Here is a 16,293-nt window from a genome sequence, read left to right as displayed (position 1 = left end):
TACAATGGTATGACTACGAATGCGTGACGACGACACTATGACGATAATGCATGGCGACGATGACATGAAAATGACATGACGACGTGTCTGTGATAGCAATGGCATGACGATTACTCTATCGGGAAACCTGTATGATGACGATGGCATGGCTACGGCGGGATGACAAGAGTCCAGTGTTGAAGTTGCAAGGATGACGATGGAACTGCCGCGACGGTCTCATGACGACGATATGACAACGAACGCACGACGACGACTGTATGACAATGGTACAGTGACGACGATGCCATGACAACGGCATAATGACAACGGGATGGTAAGTGTGTGATGACAATGGTGTGACGATGACTATCGCGAAGCCTGCATGTCGACGAGGGTATGACGACAACGGAATGAGGAGAGTCGGATGAAGAAGCTGCAGTGTAGATGATGACATGAGAATGATGGCATTACGACGGCGGTGTGACAACGGAAGCATGAGCGGCTGTCTGACGAGGAAGACATGACAAAAGAGGCAAGACTACGATTTAATGGCGACAGTATGATTAGAATAAAACTCCAAAAACCGATTGACGCCAATGGAAAGACGAAGGCGGTAGGACGACGACAGGCCAACGACAATAGAATGACGTTAGTGAAGTGATGACAATGACAAAATGACTGTGTCGATGATAACATGTTGACGACGGCGTGACAGGAGTCGGATAACAAAGCTGAAATAACGGTACTGCAGCGACCACGACAGTTTCACGATCCTGAACACATACCTAGTGGCGCAAGCAATTACACAACTTGGACCACTGTGTCGGAGCAGAAGGCGTGGCGACTACAGCATGACGAAAGTCAGATCATGAAGCTGGAATGACGACCATTGAACTACCACGACAACATAACTGGAGTGACAACGAATGCCTGATGACTGTATGACGGCAATAACGTGACGATGAGGGCATGGCAATTGTACGGTGGCAAAGCTGCAATGAAGAAGATGCAACAACCATGAACATGACGCCACCAGGACGACGACCGCATTACCTAGTGGCACAAGCAGATAGGGAATTTGGGGCATTGGGTCTGTGTAAGAGGTTAGGTATACAGATATATTGATAGGCTCAAAACGGCTGAGGTAGGCAAATAATGCTATTTGCATTAAAAAGGGGTTGGAGTGCATACGGCAGGTAGTACCGAATCTTGAGTGGGAGTTTACCACTGTCGCTAAAAAGAAAAGTATCAACGTCTACAGCAACCCATCGCAGAGAAAACAGATTCAAGACATTACTGCGCAGAGCCAGCACCGCAGCGGGCCGCAACATGCTGATCGCGTGCGGAGACTTCAACGCGATCAACCCTGCCTGGGGCTACAGCAAGTACACAGCAAAGGGCCGCGACTTGCACCAAGACGCCATGGAACTCGACTTCACCCTCATCAAGGACCCGACACATCCGTGTCCCGGGACACCACTCCGGACCTCACGTTTGTCAAGAACGACATCCGGGGCGCGATCACCTGGAGGAACACGGGGACCTGCCTAGGCAGCGACCACGCCATCGTGGAAATCGGGATACCGGAACACAACGACACCAGCATCAAAACACACAGATGGATAGACTGGGATGCCTTTCGAGACGCCAGAAGCCAGAAGAGCGATGGTGACGACGAGATCGAAGACATCGACTCGTGGATGGCCGAAATCACCAAGAGCGTACGTGACGCGACCAAAGAAATTGAAACGGGCGTGGAGATCGACAAAGTAGACAGCCGGCTTGCGCATCTCATCGAAGCCAAACACTCGATACTCAATCGCTGGAAGAAACAACAGCTTAACCGCAGACTCAGAAAGAAGGTGGCGGAGCTGAACCGAGCGATCGAGGATCACTGCCGCGCTCTCTGCACGCAACAGTGGAACGAGATCTGCAGCGTGGCAGACGGGCAGATGCACAGCGGGAAGACGTGGCACCTGCTGCGGCACCTGCTCGACGAAAACAATACAAAGTCCCACCAAAGCGACAGACTCGCCAGGCTTATACATCGAGCGGTCTCAGCACACGGCGTTGACGAAGTCACCAGGCGCATTAACGACAAATAGCTGCCGACTACACCCACCGAACAACACGCACCGTCCAGCGGCCTGCCTAACGCGAAACTCGATCGTGACATCGACGTCGAGGAGGTAAGCACGCTCCTGCACGACCTCAACAGCCGGTTGGCAGCCGGCCCGGACCTCGTCACGAACAAGGCGGTCAAGAACCCCGACGACGGCTCGTTTGAAAACAAGTGCTGGAGGGCGGGCGCGCTGCCATAGCTGTGGAAGACAGCCAAGACCATCCTGATCCCCAAGCCGAGGAAGCCGCCGGACACGGATAACCTCCGGCCCATCTCGCTCACGTCCTGCGTGGGCAAGGTGCTGGAGCACATCCTGCTCAACAGGTGGCAAGACTACCTGGAACGAGAAGGACTGTACCCGGCAACTTTGATCGGCTTCAGACAGCACCTCAGCACGCAGGACGCGATGCTGCAGCTCGAACACCAAATCATCGATGATGGCGGCAGCGCCCGCGACAACAAAGCAATCCTAGGGCTCTACCTGCAGAGCGCCTTCGATAAGGTGAAACACTCGGCGATTCTGTCCCAAATCTCCAAGCTCAATATGGGCGAAAGATATCCTACAACTACATCAAGGACTTTCTCACGGACAGGACCGTCGAGCTACGAGCAGGCGACCTACAGACACAAGAGACGAAGCTCGGGAGCACCGGCACACCGCAGGGATCGGTTATTTTGCCGATGGAGTGGGCCACCCAGGTCGCCGTCAGCCATGAGCTGATGGCCATCTAGCACGGAATCGTCCGCACGTACGTTCTGACGAAAATAAAGTTTTTCCATCCATCCATCCATCCATCCATTGCCGATGCTGTTCAACCTGGTAATGATCGGAGTGGCCGAAAAGCTCGGGGATATCGAAGACGTCAGGCACACCATCTACGCGGACGATATCACGCTGTGGGTGACCGGTGGCAGCGACGCCCACATCGAGGGCGCGCTGCAAGCCGCCGTCGACGCAATAGATGACCAGCTGGAAGGCACCGGACTGAGATGTTCGCCGAGCAAATCGGAACTTCTCATACTCCCACCTACCAAAAACAGCAGAGGCAAGACCAGACAACGCGAAAACAAAAATATCAGAATCGTAACCAAATCCGGCAACGTGATCCCCGAGGTCGGCAAAATTAGGATCCTAGGCATGGTCATCGAAAAGCACGGAAGAAGCGGCGAAACCATCGCCCGTCTCAATGCAAAAGCAGCCAACGCGATTCGACTCCTCAAATGAGTCACTCCCCGGAAGGCTGGCATGAGAGATGAGAGCCTAATTAGGCTCGTCCAATCCTTCGTCATCAGCCACGTCGCGTATGTTGTAGCCTACCACAGATGGCTGCAACACGAACGTAACAAAGTCAACGTGCTCATCAGAAGAGCGTACAAGACGGCGCTGGGCCTGTTCGAGTCCACGAGCACGACCCGCTTGTTACTACTCGAGATACACAATACGCTCGAAGAAATAGCCGAAGTGCAACGGTCCTCTCAACTGGAGCGGCTGTCCATGACCAAAGCCGGGAGGAAGATACTGGACGATCTGGGAATTGGACGCTCGAACAAGGTGGAGATGAAGCTCCCCATCCCCAAAGAGGTCCGACGCCAGATCAGAATCGACCTCATACCGAAGAACACGAATCCCGAGTTCAGCAAGGGAAGAAGAGCGGCGAGGGCCAAGGCTCTCATCGACCAGCATGCCAACGACGAACTCGCGCGGTACGTGGACGCCGCCGAATACCAACGGAACGCCTTCGTGGCGGTCGTCATAGAGACGTCAACCGGCGCCACGAGGACTGCAGCGAGCGTGCGAAGCGCCGGAGCGGAACAAGCGGAGGAGGTAGCCATCGCCCTGGCCATCGCCGACGCAGACTGCCACACGGTGCTGAGTGACTCGAGACAGGCGGTGCGAAACTTCGCCAAAGATCAAATCTGCAGGGAGGCTGAGCGCGTACTACGAGCGGTCAAACTACAAGAACGAAAAGTACGACTCAAGTGGTTTCCGGCGCATGCGGGTGCCGCGTCGAAACGTAATGAGAACCACAATGAGACGGCACACGCAGCGGCGCGAGGGTTAACCAAGCGCGCCCCGGCGACAGACCGTCCGACGTGGTTCGGAACCAAGGACCGCATGACGGATTACTATGAAATAACGAAGGCCTACCGCCTGGATCGCAGGACTCTCCCACCCCCGCACCCGAGACTGAGTCGAGCGGAGGCGGTAGTACTGAGACAGCTTCAGACCGGATCACTACCGAGCCCGAGACTGATGAATCGCATGTGCCCGGAGACATATCCGACCGATAAGTGCAGAGTCTGCCGGAGGGAGACCGCAGACTACACGCACATCTTGTGGGACTGCGTTAAAAATCCAGAAGATGCAAAATCAAGAACGCTCCCACCGCGGCTCGAGGCAGCCGCGAAGAGCTACGACCGAGACGAACAGCCCTGGGCCGTCCAGCAGGTCTTCGAGGCGCTCGAAAGGCAGCGACCCAGCGAGCCGGCAAAGGCGAGCGGAGACCCGCGCCGAGTAACGGCGACTTCGTAGATGGCGTAGGCCCTCGCCGGGGCGCGCGAGCGTCCAACTGCGGGCATAAATAATGTTCGCTCCAATCCAATCCAATATGATCATTGCAGTCTACCGGTGCCAATACATGGGGCAGGAACTTGGAGGTTTGGAAAGAAGCTCGAGTAGTTAAGGACCGCACCAAGAGCGATGGACCGAAAAATGCTAAGCGTAAATGGGGGGAAACGAAGATAGCTGATGTTCTAGTTGACATAAATCGGTAAAAATGGAGCTTGGAATGTCATGTAATGCGTAGGGTAGAAAACCAGTAGGCCATTAAACTTACAGAATGGGTACCAAGGGAAGGGAAAGGAAGCATAGTCGAGGAGAGCAGGAAATTAAGCCGGCTGATGAAATTATGTAATCTGCATGAGCAAGCGCAAATAGGGAATAATTGGAAATACTTGGGAGAGGGCCTTCGTCCTGCAGTGGACATTAAGAAAAGGCTGATGATGAAGGTGCGTTTCTGTTATTTCTGCAAGCACCATGCAAGTTTCTTAAGCGGACAACTAAGGCAGGGCGCGCAGACGCAAAGCCGCATTAGCGCGAGCCACATGGCGCGACTTTGTGCGCGATCGGTCGTGCCACGCTTTAGGGTGTCCTCCTGTTTCATACGACGACTCGGAACACGTGACACGAAAGATCGAGCGACGCGTATAGCTCCGTCCTGAGCCGTCACCCCTGCATGGGCGCTCAAGATACCTCGTAACTTCCCCAAGAAAGTGAAATCAAACGTCTCTGCATGGCTATTTCGTTTTACGCAAACGATGCCATTAAAGCACGTTTGTGAGAGCGGAAAATTTTCGCCAAGGCCTTCTGCAGTGTCGTCACCCATGACAGCTGCCGATGGCTGAGAGCCGGGGGCCTAGCGCGCTGAGTGGTCGGATACGAGGCCGGTGGCGCTTGCGACGCCGTCGCATGCAGCTCGTAATAAAGTGTCCATGTTGGTCAGTGCAATGTGCGCACAGTTATGTCGCGATGAAATTACAATATGGTTTACAGTAGGCTACAATAGGTTTTTTTCTCGACCCCGATGGTAACGAAGAACGAACGCGCAAGCCAGGAGACCTGGCGATATCAGGGAGATGATTTGATCGACAAATTGCAGTTGCGCTTAGCTTCTCTTATTTGCTTCGCTGATCAGGTTCAACAAAAAATAGATGTCATAAATAGTGGAATGTGACTGGGAAGAACAGTGTGCCACAGGTGCAACCGGCTTGGTAGCAGAAGTGTTAAGGCTGTCAGCTTCGGAAGCTCTCAATAAGCACATTGCGAAGAGTTAGGAACACCCAGTGATTTCATAAGTGAGGAGGCGGATTCAAAGCACGCCTTGCTCTAGCAAGTGTTGCGCGGTATGCTGCAGGATGAGGGACACTGTGGCCTGGACCTCTGGCGCAACGTCGGCCATACAACGCAAGCTGTCACCGACCTCAACGGCACGTACTCGACGGACGCGTTCACGGATGAGGCCAAGCGCATCATCGCCGACCACGATGCTGAAAAGGTAAACACCAGCAGATTGCAGTGTTTTTAAAGGTGCGCTAGCATGCCATTTCTAACTTTCCGGGAGTTTTCTGTGTGTGTGTGTGTGTGTGTGTGTGTGTTTTTTTTAGCCAATAGCTTTCTTTAGTTCATTCGGCAGTTTTAGTGCTGCCCGATGGTTGGTTGGTGGAAGTCGAACTTCAGCTCCGATACAAAGGTGCCGCTGCAAACTGAGTCTCACGCAACCAAGTTTCGGGGCCGGCTAGTGCACATTTATTTATTTAAAGATACCTTAAGGGCCCCTAGATGCATTGTGTAAAGGGGAGAGTACAGTCAAAGATTATAATATGCAATAATTAGAATACATATCTGAATACACATTGTGCTTTACGTTTTCTACTCGTGTTATTTCCTTAAGTGTAGCTTTGTGGCCTTTCACTACTTCAGTTTTTCCTTTTTCATTTTTTGATCTTGGTAGTAATGTTGATGAGCCCTGCATTGAGGCGTATCTTTTGTATTAGACTTCAGAAGCCTGCTTTCTCTCTCTCTTTTTTTCCTTGATTTTGTAACCTCCCTTACACAATGCTCTCTGATGGCCTGTAAGGTATTTTAAATAAATAAATAAATACATATACAAGAAATACTGTGTAACTACTGCGCTAACATACAGTAATGTGGAGTTACAATTGTACAATGGACAAACCGAATGCTTTTCAATGCAAGAGGTCACTGAACAATAAACTTTCACAAAGTAAAATATAATCAATAGAATTACAGAGCGAGCAGGACATATTTGGATATAAGAAGACAGTATTTAAGGGATAGTAGCACATCAATAATGGGAAAGGAAAGAAAAAATAACACTTAGTTTATGTAGAGTTAGAAAAATGCATTGGTAGAAGACGGCGGAAATTTTCTTCGTCACTCTCATAAACGTTGGCGTAGGAAGATGGTCGCAAAGGCGAATAGCTTCTGGAAGAGCGAAGTAGTTGAATTAGTAAATCTTTCCGTAGATGGGGACATGAAATTGAACCGATTGTACAACCATTGTGGCAGGTAATGAGGAGTTTCAAGAGGCAGAACTGATGGCGCTGTATTATAGACGTATTTAAGAAATAATGATGAAAGGGCTATATCACGACGATCATGCAAGGGATGTACTCAGAGGTCGTTTAAGTTTTGTTGTGCTTTTGTTATAGTCATAACAACGTGAAATAAAACGCGCCGCCCTATTCTGAATAGATTCCAGTTTTTCTATCAAGTATTTCTGATGGGGAGACCAGACAGACGCAGCGTATTCAAGCTGAGGTCGAACAAATGTTAGAGAAGTTAGTTTACGAATGTCTTTAGTAGAATTATGTAACTTGCGTACATTGTACCCCAATGGCCTCGACGCATTGGCGGATATGTATGCAATGTGCGTTGACCACGTTAGGCGGTCAACGCACATTGACCACCTAACCCTTGACCACCTAACCAATGTTAACCATTGTTAAGTTAGGTTAACACCAAGATAATTATTTTGAGTATCATGCAAAATAGTGATGTTATTTGTGTGACAAAGAAACGTATAATTAGTAGGCTTGTGGCTGCAAAGGATAATTTAACATTTAGAAACATTAGGCATCATTAGCCAAGTGTTACGTCAAAGAGAAATAAGTTCTAGATATTTTGGAGGATTCTATGAACGTCGGCACACTTGAGAGAACGATAAAGAATGCAGTCGTCCGCAAAAACGCGCACGTGTGAGGAAATGTTATTCGGTAAGTCATTAATGTATATTAGAAATAGTAATGTTCCAAGAACGCTGCCTTGTGGCATACCTGAAGTTACGTGCGAAAAAGGACAGGAAAAGATTATTAACTGCTGTGAATTGCTGACGATTAGAAAGGAAATTGCGAATGCATGTTAGTGTAAGAGAATATAAATTAAGAGCAGATATTTTCCAAATTAAACGGCAATGTGCTACGAGGTGAAACGCTTTTGAAAAGTATAGAAAAGCGCAATCAGTTTGTGGATCCTGTTCCTTGTTAATAAGCAAATCAGTTAATTCTAATAATTGCGTCTCACAAGAGAAGTTCCTCCGAAATCCGTGTTGATTGGAAAAGAAGAATTTGTTGGCTTCCAGGTGGATGTATACATTTAATGCAATTACATGTTCTAGCATTTTGCAGCATATAGATATTAATGATATTAGACGCTAGTTTTCTAGCGCGTGTTTATTACCTGACTTAACTATCGGTATTAAGTTTGCTATCTTCCAGCATGAGGGCAGCCTCTAAGATTGCTTGAAGATGAGACAGTATACTACTAGGTGCTATGACGGTGTTTTTCAGAATTTGAGAATTAATGTCGTCGACACCACAGGATGTGGCTAGCTTGAGGTTATTTATCAGGCAGGCGACACCTTTAAAGGGAAGCTGAAGAGTCTGTCGAATTCAATAAGACGCTCATATACGGATGCGTGAACCTTATAAACCATGAAGGTAACATTTTGGGGGTATTTTTCACTTAGGAGCGACGCAATCGTCGGTTAAAATTGCGTTGTAGCTCCGCCCCCCGTCGAGCGCGCGCGCTGCTCCTCACGCTGACGATGCGAGCGGAGACCGGAAACGGCGGCGTAGTGACGTCAACACTGGTGTTCTGCTCTTTCGCAGCCTCCGCGACCGTGCCTGACCGGGCTTATTTCTGGGTGCGTGCCGTCCTAATCTGCTTCGCTCGACCCTACATTCCTTTATTTATGTGTACACAGGAGTGATAGTTGACGTACGCAGCATCAATTGAACTTGTAGGCCGATCATGCCGGCGTTCTGTGCAGCCTACGCTTGCACGAACACCAGCGGCCGCGACGATGTTCCGATGTTCTATTAGTTCCTGCAAGACAAGAAGCTTTCAGCTAAGTGGGAGGCTGCTGTGAAGCGAAACAACTTCAAGCGCTCAAGAACAAGTGTTGTGCTCTAACCACTTCCGTGACGATTACTACCGGAGTTTATCAATAAAGCGTGCTTTGGGTTCTCCTAAAAAGATAGTTAGCACGCTGAACGGAAGGTGCATGTTTATCGCCCACCATTGACGCAGGTTTCATCGCCAAGCGCCGCGAATTTTCTATTCGCATGTGTGTTGTGAAACAGCCTGCATGCAGCTACCATAACGCAGTGCAAGCCTAAAGTTTGCATGTTTTGGAAAGCCTGCTCACGCCAAGACGCTGCACTCCCCCTTCTCTCGCACACATAAGAAACCGACCATCTCACGTAGCCGACGGAATTCGCCGGTTACGAGTAGCGTGCGGATGGCGCGTTGATGAAGGTTCTATACTACACGTGCTACAACAGCCGGTAAACTTATCCCGCGTTTAAACCGTCTGTTTAGATTGCCGACAGCTTTGGGGCAGCGCACAAATGCTGAAGATCGCATCACCGCTTACGTTCTACGAGGAGGCATGCAGGAACATAACACTACAGTTGTCTGCCCGGAAACGTACTCACTGGAACGCTGAATGCAGCTTAGCAAAAAACATACTCGCCAAAGAACATTTCCAACACAAGGAGATGCTAACACTTCGCTTTCGTTCGCGTGGAAAGCAGTGCTTGCACCAGCATTTTTTGCTTCTTGGAGAGGCCGGCTATTCGGAATCGGCTCGTACATGTAGTATGTACAAGTATATACGTACGTGTAGCATGTACAAGTATAAACCCCTTACAAGTGATCTTGCACGCGACAGTGACAGCGCTACAAGCGAGGCGATGGCTGTCGCGTTCACTCGTCGTCTGCAAGCCGAACTCCACGCGAGCGACGGCTTTGAGCGACGACTTCCCGGAATGAGGGCAGCAATATACGCGCCGAAACTAGCGTGACGCATGCTTTATCAATTTAAGTTGATGTATTTTACTGAAGAAGGAGGATAAAATATTTCTGAAGGTCTTGCACTGGGTTCTTATTCTTGCACGTGTAAAATTCAATAGTTTGCTCGTTCCGTGCGACAAACAGCAGTATTTGAGTTATGTACATCCAGTTTCGCCTTCGCACAATTGGCTAGTCGCTCATAGCATTTCCGGGCGACGAGCGACGAGTTCTAGATTTCTAGAAACGAGCGATCGAGCGACAACACCGAGCGATCTGTTCAAGCGACAGCCCGTTTTGTCGCTCGAAGCCGTCGCCCGTCACCGTCACGGGCAAAATCGCTCTCGTAGAGTTTGGACTTAACGCCGAACTCCTCAGGGAAACGCAAGCTCTCGAAAATTTCCATGACCGTCTCAGCAAAACACCACCAAACTACCTTGAACCGTGCTTCGTGTGTAGCTGCAGCAGTCGGTCCGGACGAACACCATTGTTGACGTCACGAGGCGCCCGACCAATCAAAGGCGAAAACGAGGCGCGCGAGCTGGGCGTGTCTGCTTCTGCACTTCTCGTCGAAATAAAACATGTTTGCGCTTTCTTTCACTCAATTTCGATGCGATATTCGAATTCAGAGGGTTGAAAACCACGGCGTACTGCTTTTCACTGATTTTTTCTGGAAAACCTTTCAGCTTCCCTTTAAAATCACCGTTGCGAAAATGTTATTGTCACGATAGCACCTATCAAAACAATCTAGTATTCATTGCTTTATCACTGGACACGTTAGCTCACAAAGCTAACTACAAGATTGGCTCACTAAACGCTATTCATGTGCAGCAATAAATTCTATTGAAAGCGAAGAATTTCTTTGCGAATCTCGTCAAGTTTCGTGATCGTGGGAGCTGAGGCCTGGCTGTTCCCTTGCCGAATAGGCCAACCAATCACAGCAGAGACCTCGCCTAGAGCGCGTCGCTGGGTTCCTAGCAGCACCACTAGGTGGCGCATCCGGAGCAGCGGTGGCGCCGGCCGCTCGGGGGAAAGAAAAAAAATGAACCAGAAAGCTCGTTTTCACGCACCCGCGGCTGCGCAGTAATGAGAAAGCAAACGCTTTTTGCGGACAGAATGCATTCCAATTGCGCTACGTACGCATGCGCATGCCGCCTCTGAAACCATGGGCGCTATAACGTAAAACTATTCCAAACTTTTCTATTCCAATTCTGCAATCAGCCCACCGAAATTGGTCAAAAACTTTTTTGGACGACCCCCACTTCACCTGTCTGTCACGCGACGTCATGAAAACCGCGATACCTCCCCATCTGATATGGCGTGTAGACACTGATTATGCATAATTTGACCGAACGAAACAAAAATAGTTATTTCTGATTCGACGCCTTTTTGCCATTAGCCCTCGGCTATTGGTCAAAAGCTTTCGGGCTGCACCCATTTCACCTGCCTCCCACGCGACGTCGCAAAACCGCAAAAACTTGCCGCGTCAAAGTGACGCCTACGCGTTAAAGATGCATTAATATGCCGAACAAAACTGAATTTTCTTCTGAATAGCCGCAGGTTGCCCCGTTCCGAACGAAATAAAATAACCATGGTTCTTTGCTCGGCGAGATTCCGGAGATTACATTACGTCAAATACTTATTCATAAGCAAGTATCAGATTTTACTGAATAAAATATTCTCGAATCGAATACAAATCACATAACGTATTAACTTCGTCTGTGTTTGACTTTATTCATGATAGTGTTTCAAATCTAACTTACCTTAAGCACGAGGTCAGTTAAGCACCTAGAGTAAAGAGGAACGCACCTTTAGCTTTATTTGTGTTTCGAGTGTACACACGTTTTTACTTGTTTCGTTTCAGCCCCTGTTTTTGTACCTGGCCTACCAAGCAGTTCATGCCGCCTGCAAAGATTGCAACGTAGAGGCACCCCCAGAGATCGTGGACCAATATGCCTACATCACAGCTTACAACAGAAGTGTCTTTGCAGGTGAGTTGACAGCTGCAAAATGGTATTGTCAGGCCCGTTAGCGACACTTCATGGGCTGAATCGAACCTACGTCGCAAGGGTTCCTCAAGGACAGTAACCCGACGCTGTAGCACGCTGCGCCACAAGTGCTCTGCGTGTGGGCCGCCTTTGTAATGAGCGTCCTTCGCGCCAACGCTTCAGCGAGCTGCGCCACGAACACGTTGGGTGTGTTGCGTCCTTCAGTGAACCTCTCGCCAACTTGGTTCACCGAGTGTGTGCCACTGAGTGTGCGGCCAGCGAGGGAACGATTCTTAGCGTTCGCACGCGCCGGCGCACCATGCTTCTCGTCTCAAAAGGCTGCGCGCGCGGATTTCGCGAAAGTGCCACCAGCTGCTACAGCGACTCCAAAAAGAAGTGCGAGAGAGGAGCCAGGTTACCATGGGCGCGTTTCTCAGCGTTCGCACGAAACGGAGGGCCATGCATTTCGGATACCACCCCAGGCTTCGCGGCGGCGGCGGCACTCGTTGGCGCAGCGTGTTCTTAGGAAAGCGCGAGAAGGCAGTCCCGGTGCAGTACACATTTCATACATAGGTCGTTTCGATAGTGGGAATACGTTGTGTCGCTATGTTGATTCAATTCTAAACGCATTACGGTGGGCAGTAATTTTTTATGCCCTATCAAGGCCGGAGGAGCCTAAGGTGGTGGTTACATAGTATTTCTTTACGGGCAGGGCTAGGGATGCAATATATTTCAAAACGCAGAGCATTGAAGTTGGAGTACCATACTAACATATAGGAGTTTGTTTGGTGATGATCATGTTGCGGTCTTGGACTGTACCAGGCAGTTGAGCCCTCAGACCTCGAGCCAACGGGTTGTCGGGTCGTTTATACAGCAGAGCTGTTTATGGCTAGCGTACCATAAAATGTTCGTGCCCGCGCACAAAACCTATCATTATCAATGGCGCACAGCCCCGTAAGCACTCATGCTCCCGTAAGCAAGCAAAAGCTGCATTGATTCATAGCCTCATAACGCAGAGGCTACAAGCACTCAGAAAACTAAAGCCAGTAGTACTAACACCCTTCCGAATCACGCATACAACATACAGAACAGCATACCGAAAACTCACCATCAGTGGCCCATACCACCGCAACCAAGAAAAAGATTGAATGGCTCATAGTCCCGTAAGTTTCATGGCTACTCACTTTGTGTGGTTTAGTTGGGATGACACTACGGCCACCGAAATGCCCGAACTGCATGGAATATCCGTCCCTAGAGCATTGTCTATGGCATTGCCCTCACACTCAACCCAAACTGCAGTCAGCCCACTCCAACATTCCCACTAACATCAAGCCACGGTCATGGACGGACTGCCTCACTCCACCACCCCATGCAACTAACATTCTCCTGCCGGTGCTTATCCAGCACGTCAGAGACGTGTTGGGTGAGGGCTGGTAGTTGACCGACCAGGGTTGAGCGCCGGACGCTGGCGTAAAAATAAAAGTTTTTTCTCTCTCTCTCTCCTGTCGTCGTCGTCGGAGATTTCAATGTGCATGTGTCGGGACCGACAAGGGAGTGGTTTACGCGTTTCGTGTCACAGACATCTCGCTTGCGACGCCACACCGATTCGGCCGAACTGACTACCCAGCGGCATACGTGCATCGATTTGACATTATCAAAGAAGGTGTCTGCAGTTGCGAGTGTACCGATCAGTGTATATTATAGCGACCACAAAGTCATTGTGACCGTTGTTACTAAGTGACAATGAGTGATGCAATAAAGTCTTCAGCGCAAGTTTTCTTACCACGACGTTTACAGCTCCGCTGGTCATCCACCTTCGCAAAGCGGAATGGCCTTGAATTTTTTTATCAAGATCATCCCAAACAGCTTTGCCTCGTGAGACAGTCTGAGGGAGCAGTGACATCGGTGGTTATTAGAGGCATGCGTTTCTGTAACTTGCCGTTGCATCTGTTTCTCGTGCATCCACGGAGGAAGTGGTGTCGGGCCCACACAGGTGGAGCAGGTGCCAGTTTGCTTTCGGGGCATTATCGTATTGTGTGAGAGCCAGGATGCGTGCACGTTCGCGATCACGAATACTATTGGTCCAATTAAAAAAAGTCTGGTGGTTGTAGAGGAAAGATCGGGACCCTTTCCTCAAGACATGCCACTTTGTAATGGGGCGACATCTGACGCATCATCTGAAACTAGGTCCGTAAGTTTGTCCTCTGGAGCAGGGTATAGTCTCTCCTGAGCATCTCCTGCGTGTTCTCCCATCCGGCCTTTGCCAGGTGGGAGAACACGAGGACTGAGGTGATGAGGTCTGGGGTGCTGGCTCTTCAAGATATTTTTTATAAGTCTTGTGTGTAAGCTCGAGTCGTTGGGAATACTAAGCTGGTGCAGTGCGCTGATGACCTTGGCCTCCTTTGCTGTGTAGCTGTTGTAGTCTCGGGCTCTACGGGACGTAATAAAATGTTTTGCTATTACGTGTGTGAAAAGGCGCATTGGCCGAAGTGAATCACCGGAGTGGAAAATGAGCTGATTGTTTCAGTGAGTTGTACACATATTGGTGGCATAAATGTGAGGGACGGGATTGTTGGCAAAAGAACTGGCTAGTAGGAACTTTAAGGTGAGGCGGGTTTCCGTCTCAATTAAGCATTTGACAGCGACGTCCTTTATTGAAGAGCGTGAGGACTTGTGATATGTGGTGCGCGACGTGGTGCGGGGCTCGGGACGGTCGAGAGCAGACGACGCTGAGTGCACGCGCGCCGAGCTGGAAGGAGGAAAACGACGACGCCGAAGAGCGCCCGGCACGTGAACGCGCGGCGCAGGAAAGACAACAAAAAGAAAAAAACAACCAATTAGAAAAGACCACGGGGCGTCGGGCAGCCAATCAGTAAATGCCAAATCGGCCAGACCACAAGAAAAAGCGTGGTGCGCTGGCAGAAGGGGGGCGACACACAAGAGGACACGCAGGGAGACGCCGGGGAGACGCCAGGAGAGTCCCAGGAAGCAACGGCAGGAGGAGGTCAACCACGGGAGCGGGCGTTGAAGACGGGCCGTCGGGTTCCGGACCCGAGCCCACCAGGACTTCACCCGCCCGGGGCCTCCTGCCAACCTGTTCCTGTGCGTCGCCCGTCTACCTGAGCGTGCCGTCAGCTCCTCAACGCCGGTGAGCTTCTGCGCCAGTGGGCAGGACGAGAACAGTCGGGCTTCGGGCCCGAGTTCTACGCCAGCTGCCCGGCCAGAACGCCAACCCCGTCTGCCGTGCCGCCTGCTGCCAGCGTTACCTCGCCTAGCCAGAGCTGGCGCGCTCCCGGCGCCCGGTCGGTCAGCTTACGCCGCGACCTTTGGTGAGACCGGCGCCACTCCTTCTGCCAGCTTGTCGCCGCGTTGCCGCGTCGAGACTGCGACGCGTCCCCGCCCTCGTGGCAAGCCCGGACTCGCGCCCTCGTTAAAGCCCTATGTGTGTTCCTTACCGCAATGTCCGCTTGAGTGTTTATATTATGCATGCTTCCTATTTCTTTCTAATTGCTTTATGCCTTTTCAGTTTGATTAAAAGTCTTTGTGTGTGTGGGTTCAAACCAACGGCTTTGTCCTCAATTGGGTTCTCGGGGGCTCCGCCTAAGAGAACCGTTAAAACATTAGACGTTAGACGTTAAAACGTTAGACCGTTAAAGTGGGTCATCACAGGACTGTTGCGCTCATACTGGCACTGTGGTACACTGCGTGACCCACGATGGACGCCATCATTTTGGGCTCCTGTGTAGAGTTACCTCTGGTGTTTTGAGTTCTTAGTGCCACATATAGCGTGTTCCCATTTATGCCATACATAAGGCGTTCATTTTAGACCATATCAGTTCAGTGTGCAGAGAAACGAGAGGAACAGAATGATGCTTCTTAAGACGATCGATTATTTCAGGTTGGTCGTTCTATTGACACGTGTACTTCTTTATCGGGCGACCACCTTTCACCGCCTAACAAATCTTATCGCACAGCGCAGGACGCGCCTGTGTATCGGAAGTTTCTGGAATGTTATCGATGGTTCTATCCGCTGTCTGTCACCGAACCTTGTGTAATCTGATTGCATGTATGCGCGACGCGAATAATCTAGACCTTTGTGGAAGACATGCGGGTCCTAGCGAATACTCTGAAACATTCGATGACTGTTGTATAAAAGCTGACGCGCTTGACCCGCTGAGATTTTCGACGATCGCCGAGTGTGTTCGCCGCTATCGTTGTTCTTTGAGTATAGCGTGTATTTTGAGGGCACAAGTTTGCCCAATAAAACGCTAGGTTCCTTAATCACAGTTTTGCTGCCTTCTTCACCGTCACTACTACGTGACACGATATTT

General features: G+C 50.2%; 1 protein-coding gene across 1 annotated transcript in view; it reads left to right on the top strand.

Annotated features, from left to right (window-relative positions):
* LOC129385805 (arylsulfatase B-like) overlaps positions 1–16,293 on the top strand; it is an 86,491-nt gene that overhangs the window by 41,384 nt on the left and 28,814 nt on the right. Inside the window, exons 6-9 of the mRNA XM_072289499.1 lie at positions 5,992–6,156; positions 11,839–11,965; positions 13,266–13,369; positions 15,299–15,404. Coding sequence (XP_072145600.1) covers positions 5,992–6,156; positions 11,839–11,965; positions 13,266–13,369; positions 15,299–15,404 — 502 coding nt within the window. The remainder of the gene's footprint in view (positions 1–5,991; positions 6,157–11,838; positions 11,966–13,265; positions 13,370–15,298; positions 15,405–16,293) is intronic.

The sequence above is a fragment of the Dermacentor andersoni genome, chromosome 7 (genome assembly GCF_023375885.2).
Source record: "Dermacentor andersoni chromosome 7, qqDerAnde1_hic_scaffold, whole genome shotgun sequence".
NCBI lineage: Eukaryota > Metazoa > Arthropoda > Arachnida > Ixodida > Ixodidae > Dermacentor > Dermacentor andersoni.
This window is presented reverse-complemented; position numbering and strand designations above follow the sequence as displayed.